At 41.8% G+C, this 16273-nt stretch overlaps 1 protein-coding gene across 1 annotated transcript in view; it reads right to left on the bottom strand.

Moving 5' to 3' along the window:
* ATP9B (ATPase phospholipid transporting 9B) overlaps window positions 1–16273 on the bottom strand; it is a 306136-nt gene that overhangs the window by 151144 nt on the left and 138719 nt on the right. Inside the window, 2 exon segments of the mRNA XM_017866120.1 lie at window positions 7111–7187; window positions 15469–15544. Coding sequence (XP_017721609.1) covers window positions 7111–7187; window positions 15469–15544 — 153 coding nt within the window.

The following is a 16273-nucleotide window of genomic DNA, read 5'->3' as shown; positions in this document are numbered from 1 at the left end:
TTTTTTAAAGAACAGAATGACCAAAATAAAGGCAAAAAAAAAAAAAAAAATGGCCAAAAAAGTTTGGGGATGTTAGATGAGAAGAATGACCAAGTTTTAAAAAAGTAAAAAAAACACCTTTACATAAAACTGGTTAAATACCTAACATCCATCAACTTAACTGGGAGGATAGGTGGAGTTTTGTTTGTTTCTTTGTTCTGAGACAGGGTCTGGCTCTGTAATCCAGGCTGCAGTGCAGTGGTATTATCTCAGCTCACTGCAACCTCCACCTCCTGTGCTAAGGTGATCCTCCCACCTCAGTCCCCTGGGTAGCTGGGATTACAGGCACATGCCACCATGCCTGGCTAACTTTTGTATTTTTTGTAGAGAGGGGGTTTTGTCATGTTGCCCAGGCTGGCCTCGAACTCCTGGGCTCAAGTGATCTGCCTGCCTTGGGCTCCAAAGTGCTAGGATTACAGGCATGAGCCACTGCGCCCAGCCTGATAGTTTTGAAAGTACTAACACACACTGTTCCTCAAGGAACCTGCAGCTGAGATGGGGCAAGTCCTCCTTATCAGCTGAATCTGTGGAAGCAGATGGCTGCAGGAGGCTGGCGCTGTTCCAGATGGAGCTGAGAACTCTCCTTCATGGTCCTGCAGGAGGACATGAAGCCTCTGCTGGGGCTGGGATGACTCGAGGGGAGTCGGTAGGTAGTAAAGGTGGTGAGGGCCCATCAGAGGCTTAAGACCAACAGGGAGCGCCAGGGCTCTCTGTGTTGCTGCCTCTGCAGATGCACTGGGACTTGCACATGGTAACAACAGGTACCAAGGACTCAAGGCCTGGTCTCAGCCACGCAGTCTTACGGGCTTTACACCCTCTGCTAGAGTCAGGGAACAGCAACACACTGGAAAATGTCTACTCGCTTAACCATTCTATGTAGCAGGTATTATGTGGATGATTTTTAAGGCAATTATATCCCAGGAACTTCCTAGTCTAGGCCACACCTACAGTGGAAGGCAACAGGAGAGGACGCTGCAGGTGCTGAGGTAAAAGCACCACAAGAGGCCCAAAGGCCGAAGAGAGCGAGTCAGAGGCAGCAGGGCCCAGCAAGAGGCACGACACCCTAGAGCTCCCGCTGAAAAGAAAAGAGAAGAAAAGGGCACTCTCTTCTTTCTTACTGCTCTAGCACGGAATAAAGAAGATAAATAATAAATGTGGTATTCATTAAACTGAATTTATATAAAAGATCTACAAGCAATAGTATAAGACTTGTCTCCCTAGAAGATCAATTACTGGATAAACCTAGAAAATGTGAAATAATGCTCAACTGGCCTTGACATACAATCTACAATAGTGGCTAGATTTTTTTTTTAATTAATTAATTTTTTAAAAAATGAGACAGGGTCTCATTCTGTTGCCCAGGCTGGAGTGCAGTGGTGCAATCATGGCTCAGTGCAGCCTCAAACTCCTGGGCTCAGGCATCTACCCACCTCAGCCTCCAGAGTAGCTGGTACTACAGGCACATGCTACCACGCCCAGGTAATCTTTGTATTTTTTGGTAGAGACAAGTTTCGCCATGTTGCCCAGGCTGGTCTCGAACTCCTGGGCTCAAGCAATCTGGCTGCCTCAGCCTCCCTAAATGTTAGGACTATAGGCATGAGCCACTGCACCTGGCAGAAAATATCTGTAAGAAGGAAAGGAAGCTCTCCGAAGTATTATACAAAAGCTTATAATTTTAGATAATCCAGTGTCTGTAACAACCTCCAAACCTCAACAACTCATTTTCATCACTGTACTCCAAATCTTACCACCAACAACTACTCTGCTTCCAAAACTCCTTGTCCATAAGGAGCCCTCTCACCTGCCATCCACCATCACGACTAGCTGTCCCTGCCTTCTCTGCTGACACATCCACCTGCAAACCTCTGGACCAGCCCAGCAGCCTATCTTTGCTTCCGCACTGGGGCTCCTGAACATCAGACCCAGAACAGCCATACCCTGGTTACTGGCACCATTTTAAATTCCAGATTCCCAACAACAGCTGGGTCCTGCACATTGCCAACAATGTATGAGCCTAAATTGTTAGGCTCTCGTCCTTCTTGATCCCTTCAAGAACTGTCTCAAAGTCTTACCATGTTGCATCAATTTCACCACCTAAAGTGTTGTTACGATTAACTTCTTTCTTATATCAGACTTTACTGAAGCATTTTTTAACCTTAGGAACGTAAAGCAATTTTGTGAATTGTCAGGGTCCTGCTATACACACTGTAATGAAGATAGGAAATAAATATAAAGAGAGAAAGAAGGATGAAAGAAGAGGGAGGAGAAAGAAAGAGAAGAGGGGAGGGAGACAGAAAGAGTGACATGTTGATTCACTGTAAATATTTTCTACAAATGAAAGAAGTAATGCCATAGTTCCTGTGGTGGCCATATAATACTATATGATTTTCTTTTCAGTAATCTTATCCTCTTATGTTTAAATTACTACTGGATGCCCACTAAACTTACTCTTCCATAGAATTAATATTTTTATTTATAAGACCCTCTATTCTTTTACTAAAAACGTTAATAGTTTTGTGATAAGGATTTTTCTCACCAGGAAAAAAATACAACAAAATCAATACAATCCTTTCCTTACAGTATAATCAGTTCACTTCTCATCACCACAGGTGCCAACACGGTTTGGGCTGCCTGCTCAATATGCTCAGAATTTCCTCTCCCTCGCCCCAGACCTGGCTCCCTCAACAGAGCACTCTCTCCTTCCCCTGAACTCTTGGAAGAGTTCTCCAGCTGTGACTGCACCTGAATTCCACCCTAATAAACGTACTGTCAGTTTTAATTTTACCAAGATTTCCTCATTGCTAAAATTACTAACCTCTTTTTCACTTTTCACTCCAAATGACCTCCTCTGTCCCCAGCACACTGTTGACTACTAGCAACTCCCTAAAATGCTTTCCTCATTCATTATTCTTTTCCTGGTTTCTCTTCCTCTGCTTATCCCTTAAATATTGGTATTCTTCCGAGTTCTACAAGGTTCCTCTTTTTTATATATTGAGTAAAAGCCCTGGGAAATCTTGCTCGTGGCGTTGCTGCTCACAAAGTATTTCCAATTCTCCCTCCTTCTGCACATGAGCTAGAAGTGCAATTCCTGACTCCTTGAACTTGGCCAAGGCCATTTAATTGTTCTGGCCAATGAAATAGGACCCATATTGCTCGCTGGCAAAGCCTTAAGAATCAGTCAGTATGTAATTGGGCACATCAGTATTTTCTTATCCCAGTGGTCATGGAAATGTGTTTCCAAGATGGGCCCTGAGGGACCATGATCAGCAGGAGCTGCCAGTCTGCGCTGGACCCAGAACACAAGGAAAACATGACAAGAAGCAGGAGCTGCCAGCCTGCGCCGGACCCAGAACACGAGGAACACAACGCTGGGGGAGCCACTGTGGAGTGTCAGGCACTTTATGACCACAGCATGACTCAGCCCATCCTGACTGATAACCCCACTACTCATTCAAAAATATGTATTTCCAGCTCAATTTCTCTGCTGACAATGAACTCCAATGTATCAATGTCCCAATATGGCTTCTACTCAGAAAGCTGTCAGAATTGAGTGTTAGAAACATTTTTGCTACCTGAAGAAATCCACCAAAGCTCAGGTACATGATGAGATGAGATTTCCCCTGTACATGTTTACCGTTTTGTTTGGCCTTCTTTGAAGCCCAAAAGTTTGCTTGTTTACTAAGCAAAAGAAAAACACTGCAATGTCGTCTTCAGAAAATAATGTACCAGCAATAAATAATAATTTCCACCTTCCCGTCTCTGTTCAGAAACCAATGTCACAATTCTTTTCCACTCAACATGTATCAACACCGAGGCTTTCCCTGGATAAATTACATGTTACCTTTTGCCCAGCGTAGCTTGCTCAAAACGTTGTCCTGAATTTTATTCTTCTAAAACTAGCATTTAACACTCAGAACTATTTAAGTCTATATTTCATTTCCCTGTTACGTTATGCCTTAATTGGATGTTTAAACACCAAGTCTAAGGAAAACCTCCTCAGGAGCTTCACTATCAGCAGTGCTTGTCTTGAGACGCGTCACGGTTCCATGCCTTGTGATCTCCCCGGCTCTACAACCGGGAACACTCTTCTCCCCGGGAGTTGTCGTGTGGATTCAAGACATAATGCATGTAAAGTTCTAGGAAAGTGCCTACCAGGTGGTCAATGCTCTCCAAGCCAGAGCTAGAACTGCTATCACGAATCCCTAACTGGGAGGGGAGAACTGAGCATGTATTAAGCAACAGGAAGATACCAGTCACTAAAAGAACACTTTTACATCAGGTTGAAAAGCTAACATCGTCAGCAGCAAGAAGTAAATCCAATTCTGTAAAAGTCAAAAAACGTCCTTTCAATTATGAGGTATATTCTGCCAACACTAAGCAAATTTAGAAGGCTATTTTTTAAGAAAGGAGAAGAGGAAGAGAGGAACAGGGAAAAGAAGAGGGAGAGAAGGAATGCACACACAGTGGAAACTGGAAGAATTTCTAGGCCATGTGGTAGCTTGACAGTACAGAACCTAGTGGCTTGCACAAACTCGTTACAAAACAACCATTTCTTGACTGGCAATAGGGGTTGGGTTGAAAAATGATGCCACTGAAAACCATTCATTTTATAGAGAAATAAAAATTTAGGTAACATTTACTGAGAATCTGTCACGTGGCAAGTTCCTTCCTAAGAGCAACGTGTACCTGAGCATGACCTTGTTCCCAGCAACCCCGCAAGTCCAACCCCACTTCAGAGAGGGGAGGGTGAGGAGGCTGAGTGACACACGAGTGTGCACCAAGACCTGGACACAGACCCAGCAGTGAGGCTCCAGGGCTGCATTCCAAACCGTGCTTGCAAAACTAAGAGGCCGCTCCAACTCAGAACCAAGACCCTGAGTAAAGAGCTTGACGAGCCAAAAAATAACAGGTATATAAGATAGGAAGAAATAATAAAGTGGAGACTGAATTGAGGAAAAAATGACAGAAAATAAGTTGAACTGAAGAAAAAGGTAGGCTAAAAAAGGAGTCACAGTAAAAGGCAGTGTAGCTTTAAAGATTTTAAATTCATATTTAAAATTAAATTTACCCTCAAATATCATAAATGCAAAAGCAAAAAGATTTAGGGAAAAAAAATCCTAGAACTGTACATACATTAGAACATTCTAGTTTTGTGGTTGGGTGCGGTGGCTCACGCCTGTAATCCCAGCACTTTGACAGGCTGAGGCAGGCGGATCACTTGAGGTCAGGAGTTTGAGACCAGCCTAGCCACCATGGTGAAACCCCATCTCTACTAAAAATATGAAAATTAGCCAGGTGGGCTGGTGCTCATCTGTAACCCCAGCTACTCACAAGGCTGAGGCAGGAGAATCGCTTGAACCCAGGAGGTGGAGGCCTGCAGTGAGCCAAGATCACACCACTGCACTCCAGCCTGGGCGACAGAGTGAGACTCTATCTCAAAAAAAAAAAAGATGTTCTAGTTTTGCTCACATGAAAGAAATAACATAGCACTTACCAGAAAACACGTATAAATACATATGTGATTCTAACTCTATACATGATTACTTTAATAATTTATTTTTAAATAATTATAATACTATTGTAGAACTACTGACTTGAATATATTTGAAATGCAAATTAAACTGCAATGCAAGTCTAAAGAGAGAACTTTCCCCATTACCACAATTAGAATTTATACTCAGTAGTAACGCAGCATTTTTCTTTGACTTTAGCAAACATGTTACACACAGATATCTGGAGTTCTGTCAGGTACAGGAGATGCACACTGGATTTCCCAAGTGCACAGCTAAGGGCATTCTCAAGGCAAGCCCCAGTGAAAAAGCAAACAATCGACACAGAAGGCCTCACTCTACTTACTGCCACAAATGGCCTGGGGCTTTATAGGGTTGGTGGTATGTTACTAATTTTCGAAGAGTTAACCATTTGTAAAATAACATTCACCTGAGAAAATGGAATACATCCCAAACTTTTTGAGACAGAGTCTCACTCTGTTGCCCAGGCTGAAGTGCAATGGTGCGATCTTGGCTCACTGCAACCGCCACCTCCAGAGTCTGAGCCATCCTCCTGCTTTAGCCTCCTGAGCAGTGGGGACTACAGGTGCCCGTCACCATACTGGGCTAATTTTTGTATTTCTGGTAGAGACAGGGTTTTACCATGTCGGCCAGGCTGGTCTCAAACTTCTGGCCTCAAGTGATTCACCTGTCCCAGCCTCCCAAAGTGCTGTGATTAGAGGCGTGAGCCACTGCGCTTGGCCTGTCTTTTCAAAGAATTATTTGATTTCCACTGCGTTGTAATAAGACTTTCAGCAAAAGACAGCAAAAGATAACCTTCACTATTAATTATCCACAGTGTGAGGCATAAATCCATGTGAGGATTTTTTGTTTCCTCTAAATGCACACAAATTACATTTTAAATAAAAATGAGTAAAATCAATACTTAGGAAGAGCTTCTCATTAACTGTACATTAGCACATACTGTGAATTCATCTCATATACAGCATCATGATGACAGCAACTACTGAGGAGTCAGACTTTTTGTTAATGATTTTACACACATGTTGGATGCATAAATAACAATTTCAGAAATATAATCAATTCAGGATATAATCAAGCAGTCTTTAAAACTAATCTTTGGCTTTCAATATGCTTCTTCTGACATGGAAATAAATAAAACTGGCTTAATACTATAACATCAAATTAAATACTATAAAAACATTAATACCACTTCCTTTATTTTAAAATGAACCATCAACATAAAAGAGTGCAAACTGTAAAATAAATAGACTGAAGATAAGAAATTAGCCACAATTAACTGTCAAATTACGGGAAAATTATATGTCTAACCATGAAAATTTAAGACACATATAAAACTGATTAGCCAAGCAACGATACTTTTGGAAATTCGCCAGTATGAGAATGTTGTTATATAAATACAGAGAATTCATATGGTAAGTCACCAACATTTTCAAAAGTCTACTTTAAGACAAAAGAACGAGCTTTCAGAACTATGCAGACTTTCTTGCTGAAAGAAAAAACACGTTCGTTAAAGCAGTTGCTCCTCAATCTAGCCTACCTTATTTTTTGGATTGGATGTGTTCATTACACTTCGAGTCTCTTTTCCAGTATAAATGACAACACCTATTACAGTACCTGCAAAAACATGAAAGTGGTCCTTATACAAATACTTTACAGATGAGTAAAAGATAACACTTTCTAATTAACTGTTTTCATGGAAAGCATTATCACACTATTTGATTTTATATAAATTTATCCAACAGTGTATTTAATTTGGCTAATTCAAGAAAATCTAATCTTAGCTTTAAAAATGGCCTTTGAAAATGTCAAACGACCTGTTAAGCAATACAAATGTACCTACATACAACATTAGGAAATGTACTAATATTCTTTTCACTGACAACAGAGACAATGACAATGGCCTTTCACTACTGTCTACTAAAATGGTGGTTCTATCATCGAAGGTCAATTAAGAGGCTATATTCTTAACTGATCAAACTTGTCCTTTGACCTTCAAATAAAGATGGTACCAGTTGAACCAGTTTCTTTTAATGTATTTCCACTGTAAAGATCAAAGTATTACTAAATATCGGTGACAGTCTTTGCTAATATTTCAAAATGTATACAATTAAAATAGAAATATTATAAAAAAACAGTATTTGACTTCGCATTTATAGAAGCTATTACTCTCTTTTATACATGTCAAAAGATAACAATAATTTTAAATTCAAGAGAAAAGAATAAAAAAAAACCCTTGGTATGACCGATAGATTGCAAAGGCTAAAGGGCACTTAGCTCTAGAATGTCAGTATTAAAAATCATGGCAGTCTCTTTCTGCAACTACAGCTATATATTATCTATATTCCTAATTTTCATCCTTAATTTTTTGTAAATGTTGAAGGTGAGAAACACAATTAAGGTGAGAAAGTACACACACATAATGTGCAATCACCATTACAGAATTAACTATAATAATTACACAAACACTCTTTGATGTCACATTAATTTAACATGTAAAATGTAGAGTGTCATACGACAGGCTCTTTGAAGTAAAGATGATTGATACGAACTCTCGGCTTTTTGTGAACCTTGGTATTTAACATATTATACATATTACATAGCTTATACCTTCCTCTAGAAAATGTAGGAACGTGGAAGATCTGAAGTGTTCCCCAGCAGGGATGTGTGCAGGGATTATATCTATTTCTCTCTTAACTGAGTGCCACTGAGAAAGTGTGAGGCTTCCGTTTGTAAAGTTCATGGAAGGCAAGGCCAGCTCACACCTGGAATACAAGCTCCCTGATGCACAAATGCCATCTTTATTATTATCATCCACACAAACTTCTGAGATCAGATGACTGTACTTACTCTGCAGGGTTAAATACATAATAACACAATACTATAAAAGCTTTCAAAAGAGATCACAGAATTACTTTACATCAGTGAAGCTAAATATTAAATATCACCTGATCAGTATTTTGTTTTGTCAATCTAGTTTAACTGAATCAAACTATCAACATCCCACTAATGTGAAATTATCACAATGATGTAACAAGGCAAACCGCACAATTAACTTATTTTTAACATTAACAGAATAAGCAATTCTCAGAGAAGTCTTTGCAAGAATTAATCAAGCTAGAAACCCTTGACCTGAAAGCAGGTTGATGAGCCAAGTGGACTCTAGAGTGGCCTTACAATGTACAGCACCGCAATTCAATGTGATAAAGGACCAGGCACACATTATACATTTTTAACAGAGGTCCTGGTACAATATTTGTTTAATCTGTTAAAGTTTGCTAAAGGCTCTCCTAAGTATTCTCTCACTCGAGTCTCATGAAAAATGAATACTTACTAGAATTAGATTAAATGAATTTTTCTGACTGTCATGCTTTTTAATATCTAACGTATAGTATCAGTGCAGAAATATTTGGAACATTTTCCATTCTCTTTGACAAAGGGTATGTACTTATGAAGTAGAATAGGCTAAAAGACTGAATAAAACCTGTATACAAGGCAAAAAGAAAGAGAGGAAAGGGGTTAACTGTGGATTGTGAAAATGAGACACGAGAGGGCAACAAAATATGACAAACTCATTTTGTGTCTCAAAAGAGAACGGGAGACTGAGTATGACAAATATAAAATGTCACAAAGATTTCTCAGTAAATGAAATACTTAAACAGGAGAATTCCACAACTTTAACCCATATTTTCAGTGTAAAATCAAGACCCACCTCCCTCACAACGGGCTCCACCTGCAGAAACTTCTACTTCAGAAAGACCCGAGTTCAGGATCATGTTGGTAGATTAAAACCACAACCACCACAACAAACCAGTTCTTAACAGGACCCTAAAAATGGTGGTGGTCCAGTATTCATCATTAAATCAAAAATTGAACTCCATTTATCCCAAGAAAACATTTAAAAAGATTTAGGAGCACTTAATCTTCAAAGCCAGTGGATTCCATTTGCCTGATCCATAACTGGACACTTCAGACTGACTACAGGTAAAAATTAATATAAAATATTCAGATGCTTTGGGTCCAAAAAGGGACGCATAAAATATGACCACATTTACTCCTACACTCCACAGACCCCGTGACTAGGGCCCTTGAGACTTGGCCTACTTCCAAGAGGCTACTATGTGGACAGTCTGCAAGTCACTCTACAGTCCAACTCTAGTATGTCCAACTTCTGTTCAATCACAATTTTTTTTTTTTTTTTTTTTTTTTTTTGAGACAGAGTCTCGCTCTGTCGCCCAGGCTGGAGTGCAGTGGCCGGATCTCAGCTCACTGCAAGCTCCGCCTCCCGGGTTCAGGCCATTCTCCTGCGTCAGCCTCCTGAGTAGCTGGGACTACAGGCGCCCGCCACCGCGCCCGGCTAATTTTTTGTATTTTTAGTAGAGATGGGGTTTCACTGTGGTCTCGATCTCCTGACCTTGTGATCCGCCCGCCTCGGCCTCCCAAAGTGCTGGGATTACAGGCGTGAGCCACCGCGCCCGGCCCACAATTTCATGTGAGTAGGATAATTACTCTCTTGGTTATTATGTGCCTTCCTTGCTACATGCTATATAGAAAATTTCATGCAAAATTATACCACCTTCTTTTGACTACAGTTGTATTTTAAGCAAATAACTTCCATGACGCAAAGCAAGACAAAGAATACTAACAAGGTCAAATTTTGTAGAAAAAGATACTCTCCTTTATTTAAACGTTTCTAGTTTATATCACAAAACATAATCCAGCACTTCAAAACAAGTAGTCCACTCAGTATTTCAAGTGACAGGCCTATTGCAACACTTTTAGTTGCTATTTTTAACCACTGATATATTATGTTTAATTTGCAGATAATCAATCAATCCTCACAAATTCAAATTAAGATGATTCACAGAAAATTATATAAAAACACAAAATACAAAACCTAGACCACTTTAACAAAACAACTAATGGCCTTAAGCTATAAAATCAAAACGATGTGAAATGCTTACTAAAAGTCAACACGTATTTCATGTGTGTCTAATGAGAGACAGAGGTATTAAATCAACGTATTTGTTGACTCTCAATTATACACCCAAAACCTGCTAGATGCCATTAGCAAAAGCAGGCAGGACCACATACACCATCCTCTGGAACACACTCCAACTTGCAGATGCCCTCCAGGAGCCAATTTCCATAGAACCCCAGTGTGCACTGCTCCCTGGGGCAGGTGCTCCCGGGCTGGACCCAATGATAGCAAGGCAGACACTGAGCACTACACATACAACTCCAATCACGCACCAAGTACAGGAAAACTGATGAAGACCATGAACTGAGCCCCAGAATGTAAACGACCTAGACCAAAACTGATGCACAGAGTACAAAGGAGACCCCCAACCAAGGTCTAGCGTCCACACAGCCAGGACACAGAGACACAGGAGACCCGCACCCAGGTCTAGAGTCCACATGGCCGAGACACAGAGACACAGAAGACCCTCACCCAGGTCTAGACACCACGCAGCTGGCCCACCGAGTGACAAGGAGACCCGCACCCAGGTGTGGGTCCACATGGTCAGGGACTGCCCTCTGACAGCCCTGTCACACTTTTGTCAACCTTGCCTTAGGGAGCCGAGCTTTCCTTCCAGTTTTGTGACAGGTGAGTATCAGGAACACTCCTTTCTATGCTCATCAGGAACACTCCTTTCCATGCTCATCATGACAGTAAACACAACAGTTCTCCAGGACTCCATTCTGCATTTTACAGAACAAGTTTTCTAAATCCACATGGGAAGTGAAACCTCAGGCAGCACAGCAGACTCCCTGTGTCCTGCCTTGGGTCGCCTGTCTGTGTCTAACCTGAGTCCTGGTTCCCATGCATTGAGAACTCTAGGACGGGGAGGAAGGGCCGAGTTCACTTCCCTCCAGAGTCAACTTGAATTCAACTGAGATACGACTTTTAAAGTATAAGAGTAAAAGGAATTCTCAACTTGTAATCAATTACAAAGAATACAAGAGTGCTTAGGTTACTCTGTAAATCTTAGAGTCTTTCAAACATTCTTTAGGATATAGCAGTGTGGTAAATATATAGAATGTGGTAACTGTTCACATTAATAAGGCTTTTAAACAAAGATATGTATGTACTAAAAGAGTTGTAATTAAAGAAAAAGCTTACATTTAAAGATGTTCGAATACAAACTAACATTAAAGGCACCTTAATTAAGCTTCTCGAGTGGATGGTTTTGTTTTGTTTTGTTTTGTTTTGTTTTGTTTTGAGACGGAGTCTGGTTCTGTGGCCCAGGCTGGAGTGCAGCGGCGCGATCTCAGCTCACTGCAAGCTCCACCTCTTGGGTTCACGCCATTCTCCTGCCTCAGCCTCCCGAGTAGCTGGGACTACAGGCGCCCACCACCACGCCCAGCTAATTTTTTGTATTTCTTAGTAGAGACGGGGTTACACCGTGTTAGCCAGGATGGTCTCGATCTCCTGACCTCGTGATCCGCCCACCTCAGCCTCCCAAAGTGCTGGGATTACAGGCGTGAGCCACCGCGCCCAGCCGAGTGGATGGTTTTAAAGTCATCTTCATGCCCACTAGGAAGACACAACACCGAATGCTAGATGGCAAAGAGAACAGAACGGGCAGGATGAGGCCGGCATATTACAATGCCTAATTAGCGTTCAATTGGTCGGGTCCACTTGCCAAGGTCATCAAGAGAACCGAGGTCAGGAGAGAAAACTTTGTTCAGGGAACTGTATTGGATGTCTCAAAAGCCTTTAGCTCGAGCAACTTCAGTCTCCCTCAGGAGAAGGGCCACAAATCAACAGTACTAGGGATCAGTAACATTTCATACACGTTTACATAGCACCCAGGAAAAAAAGATGAAATTTATTCTAAAAAGAGAAGCATTACTATCTTCACGAATGATCCTTAATTAAGAATAATAAATATCAGTGAGATGGAAGAAATAGGCTGCAATAACTACGTATGGAAAATGTAAGCTTTCTCCCCATGTGTCAGCTTCTGAGTCCTGTATCATAAATGCTTTCGTGTAACTACTGAAAGCCGAGCGCTCAAGGACACTGGCTTCCGGGGAAGGCAGAGCTGGACTCCGTTCTGGTCTCGGTGTGGCCTGGCTTGACGGTAACTGGCAGAGGGAACACACCTGCTGAGTGCAGTCATTCAGCGTGAGGCCAGACCGGCACTGACCATACTCACCACCTGGCGGAGAGGCTGGCAACACTCATGCCTCTCAGCAATGCCAAGGCAGCAGCATGAAGAAAGCTGGAGGGCAGGTTTCCCCGGCCGAATGTGCCTGCCCATGGTGTGAAGACCCTTACAGAGCCCAGGGTCCACGTGTTCACCCCGGAAGAGTCCTCCTGGCATGAAGTCCTTCTCAAGGCCTACAGAGCCCAGAAACTGGCCTGCTCACCTCTGAAGTCTCTTCATGGAAAACTGTCCTTATTCTCTTTGTATGTTGAGAAATTTATATATGTATGTTTTTTATATATATACACACACACGTATGTAACATTTATATCATACAGAGATGTAATTTATATATAAATAACATCAAACACCCACAGAATTGCCACCTATTAAAACTGTCATATACCCATCAGGTATTTTGTAAAGACACAGAACACTAGGATAAGATTTATCCTCTTTCAAATTCTATCCTCCAAAAAGCTAACATGTGTACTCCTCCTGGAGTTCGTTGTATAGTTTTGCATAGTGCAGGCCAACAGTCAAACACAAGCACACAAAGCTGCCCTGTTGTGTGACACCTGCCTTCTCCATGGGCCTGGCACACTGGCCCTTGGATCCTTTTCTTCAAGGTACTGTCTCTTGGTACCAGGCTGCTAGCAGGAATGGTCCTCACACTGTTCCTGCCCCCCGCCTCATCCTGCCACATCTGCATATTCTTTAAATCTAATTTAAATGTTTTTTTTTTTTTATTTTCATTTCTTTTTATTTATTTATTTATTTATTTATTTTTTATTCTACTTTAAGTTCTTAGGGTACTGTGCATAACGTGGCAGGTTGTTACATATGTATACTTATGGCCATGTTGGTGCGCCACCCATCAACTCGTCAGCACCCATCCAATTCATCATTTATATCATGGTATAACTCCCCATGAATCCCTCCCTCCTCCCCCTCCCCGATGATAGCTAGTGGTGATGTTTCCCTTCCCGGTCAAAGTGCTCATTGTTCAGTTCCCACCTATGAGGTGAGAACCATGCGGTGTTTGGTTTTTCTCTTCTTGTGATAGTTTGCTAAAAGAATGATGTTTCCGCTGCATCATGCCCTACAAAGGACGCAAACGCATCCTTTTTTATGGCTGGCATAGTATTCCATGGTGTATATGTGCCACATTTTCTTAATCCAGTCTTCACAGATGGACATTTGGTGATTCCAAGTCTTTGCTATTGTGAATAGTGCCGCAATAAACAACGTGTACATGTGTCTTTGCTAGTAGATAATTTATAATCCTTTGGGTATAATACCCAGTAGTGGGATGGCTGGGTCATATGGTACATCTAGTTCTAGATCCTTGAGGAATTGCCATATGTTTCCATAATTGTTGAACTAGTTTAAATCCCAACAACAGTGTAAAAGTGTTCCTATTTCTCCACATCTCTCCAACAACTGTTGTTTCCTGGACTTCTTTAATGATTGCCATTCTAACTGGTGTGAGATGTATCTCATTGTGGTTTTGATTTGCATTTCTCTGATGGCGAGTGATGATGAGCATTTTTTCATGTGTCTGTTGGCTGTATGCATTGTTTCTTTGAGAATGTCTGTTCATATCCTTTGCCCACTTTTTGATGGGGTTGTTTGTTTTTTAATTTAAATGTTTCTTCTTCAGAAAAGCTGCCCTTAGACCTGGTCTATATAAGCTTCTTTTCTTTTGTGAGACAGAGTCTCGCCCTGTCACCCAGGCTGGAGTGCAGTGGTGCCATCTCAGCTCACTGCAAGCTCTGTCTCCCGGGTTCATGCCATTCTCCTGCTTCAGCCTCCCGAGTAGCTGGGACTACACATGCCCGCCACCACGCCCAGCTAATACTTTGTATTTTTAGTAAAGACGGGTTTTACCGTGTTAGCCAGGATGGTATCGATCTCCTGACCTTGTGATCTGCCTACCTCGGCCTCCCAAAGATCGTCTTGATCTCCTGACCTTGTGATCTGCCTGCCTCAGCCTCCCAAAGTGCTGGGATTATAGGCTTGAGCCACCATGTCTGGCCTATAAGCTTCTTTAATTACAAAATTTCCATGGCATTCTGTACTTGTTTGTGATACTTAGCACAGTAACGTTATCTAGATCACCTTCTTAATCTCTGTCCACAAAGCCATAAGCTCCCTGAGGACAGGAACTGTAACTGCCTTGCCCCAGACCACATCACCATGCCTGGTGTAGAACAGGTGCTCCATGCACATGCATCGGGGAGTGAGTGGCACCCAGGCGAGAAGGGCTACCAGCATTGGGCAGCACTGAGAAGACATAGCTCTGACAATCTAGCCTCACATTCCGGGCTGCCATCACCTTTCGGGCACTCTCTTCCAGGGCGCCTTGCTGCTAAGCCCCATTACTGGCACCAGCATCAACATCAACCCATTCCTGCTTCTGTAGCGTCTCTCATTAAGGAACACTGACAAGTTTGTCAAGAAACAGGTCAAAGACGAACAGAATATCCCTATACTCCTGCACGAAGGCTGCATCACCTCTCCCTGTCTCTGGCCTTGCGAACCACGTGCAGTGTCTGAGGAGCAGCAGAAGCCTCACCACAAGCTCCCAGGACTGTCTCAGACCCACCGAGCTGGAGTCTGCGTTTAGCAAGGTCCCTAAATATTTCAGGGCACTGTGAGAAACACTTGTTTGGAGTCCCTGGACAAAACAAAGCATCATCTATCCGGGAGCAATCACACTCAGAGGAGAATGCTTTCCTTACCCGATGCAACAATGGTGCTTGCCCACAACGTATTTTCTATGCTGAGACTTTCATGAATGGGTGGGTCACTGTCTTCCTGTGCAGGGAGACAAAAAGAAAACACAACTGTCAAATAAGTGACTGTTCATTATTCATACCTTAGATATCCTCAGTGTTAGAAACAGGTCCACAAGCTCAATCCAAGTGAAGAGCAGTGCAAAGGCCCTGCAAAACAGAAGTTAGAAAAAAGGGACTATAAAAAATTGAAAGTATAAGTTCAAAGAAGTCCTGTAATCAATTAATTGCTTTCAGTGCTTAACATTAATACACAAACAAAATAATTCTAAATTTTCATGAAAGTACTACATCTTCTAATATTTATTTATTTATTTATTTATGAGGTGTTATTATGTCGCCCAGGCTGGTCTCAAACTCCTGGGCTCAAGCAATCCTCCCATCTCAGACTCCCAAGTAGCTGGGTTTACAGGTGCATCCAGCATGCCTAGCTTATTCAACTACATCTTTAACATGTCATTTAACAACACTCCTGGAAAGGTAGAAAATATTAGCACAGAAACAGCCACAAGTCAACTCTTCAACATTTCTTTTGCATGCATAGCATAATGTCCTCTTCCCATCTCTCGTGAAGGACAAGGGCAATGCTTTTTAACTGTACATGTATTCACGAGAGAGAAAATGTTTCTGTGAATATTGTTATAAAATAAACATATGTTTTTAAAATGTATTTCTCTTAAATTCCTCTTTAAAATTATGCCATTATTGACCATATTGACCAGGCGTGGGGGCTCACGCCTGTAATCCCAGC

Source organism: Rhinopithecus bieti, unplaced genomic scaffold (assembly GCF_001698545.2).
Source record: "Rhinopithecus bieti isolate Rb0 unplaced genomic scaffold, ASM169854v2 scaffold_84002, whole genome shotgun sequence".
Classification (NCBI taxonomy): Eukaryota; Metazoa; Chordata; class Mammalia; order Primates; family Cercopithecidae; genus Rhinopithecus; species Rhinopithecus bieti.
This window is presented reverse-complemented; position numbering and strand designations above follow the sequence as displayed.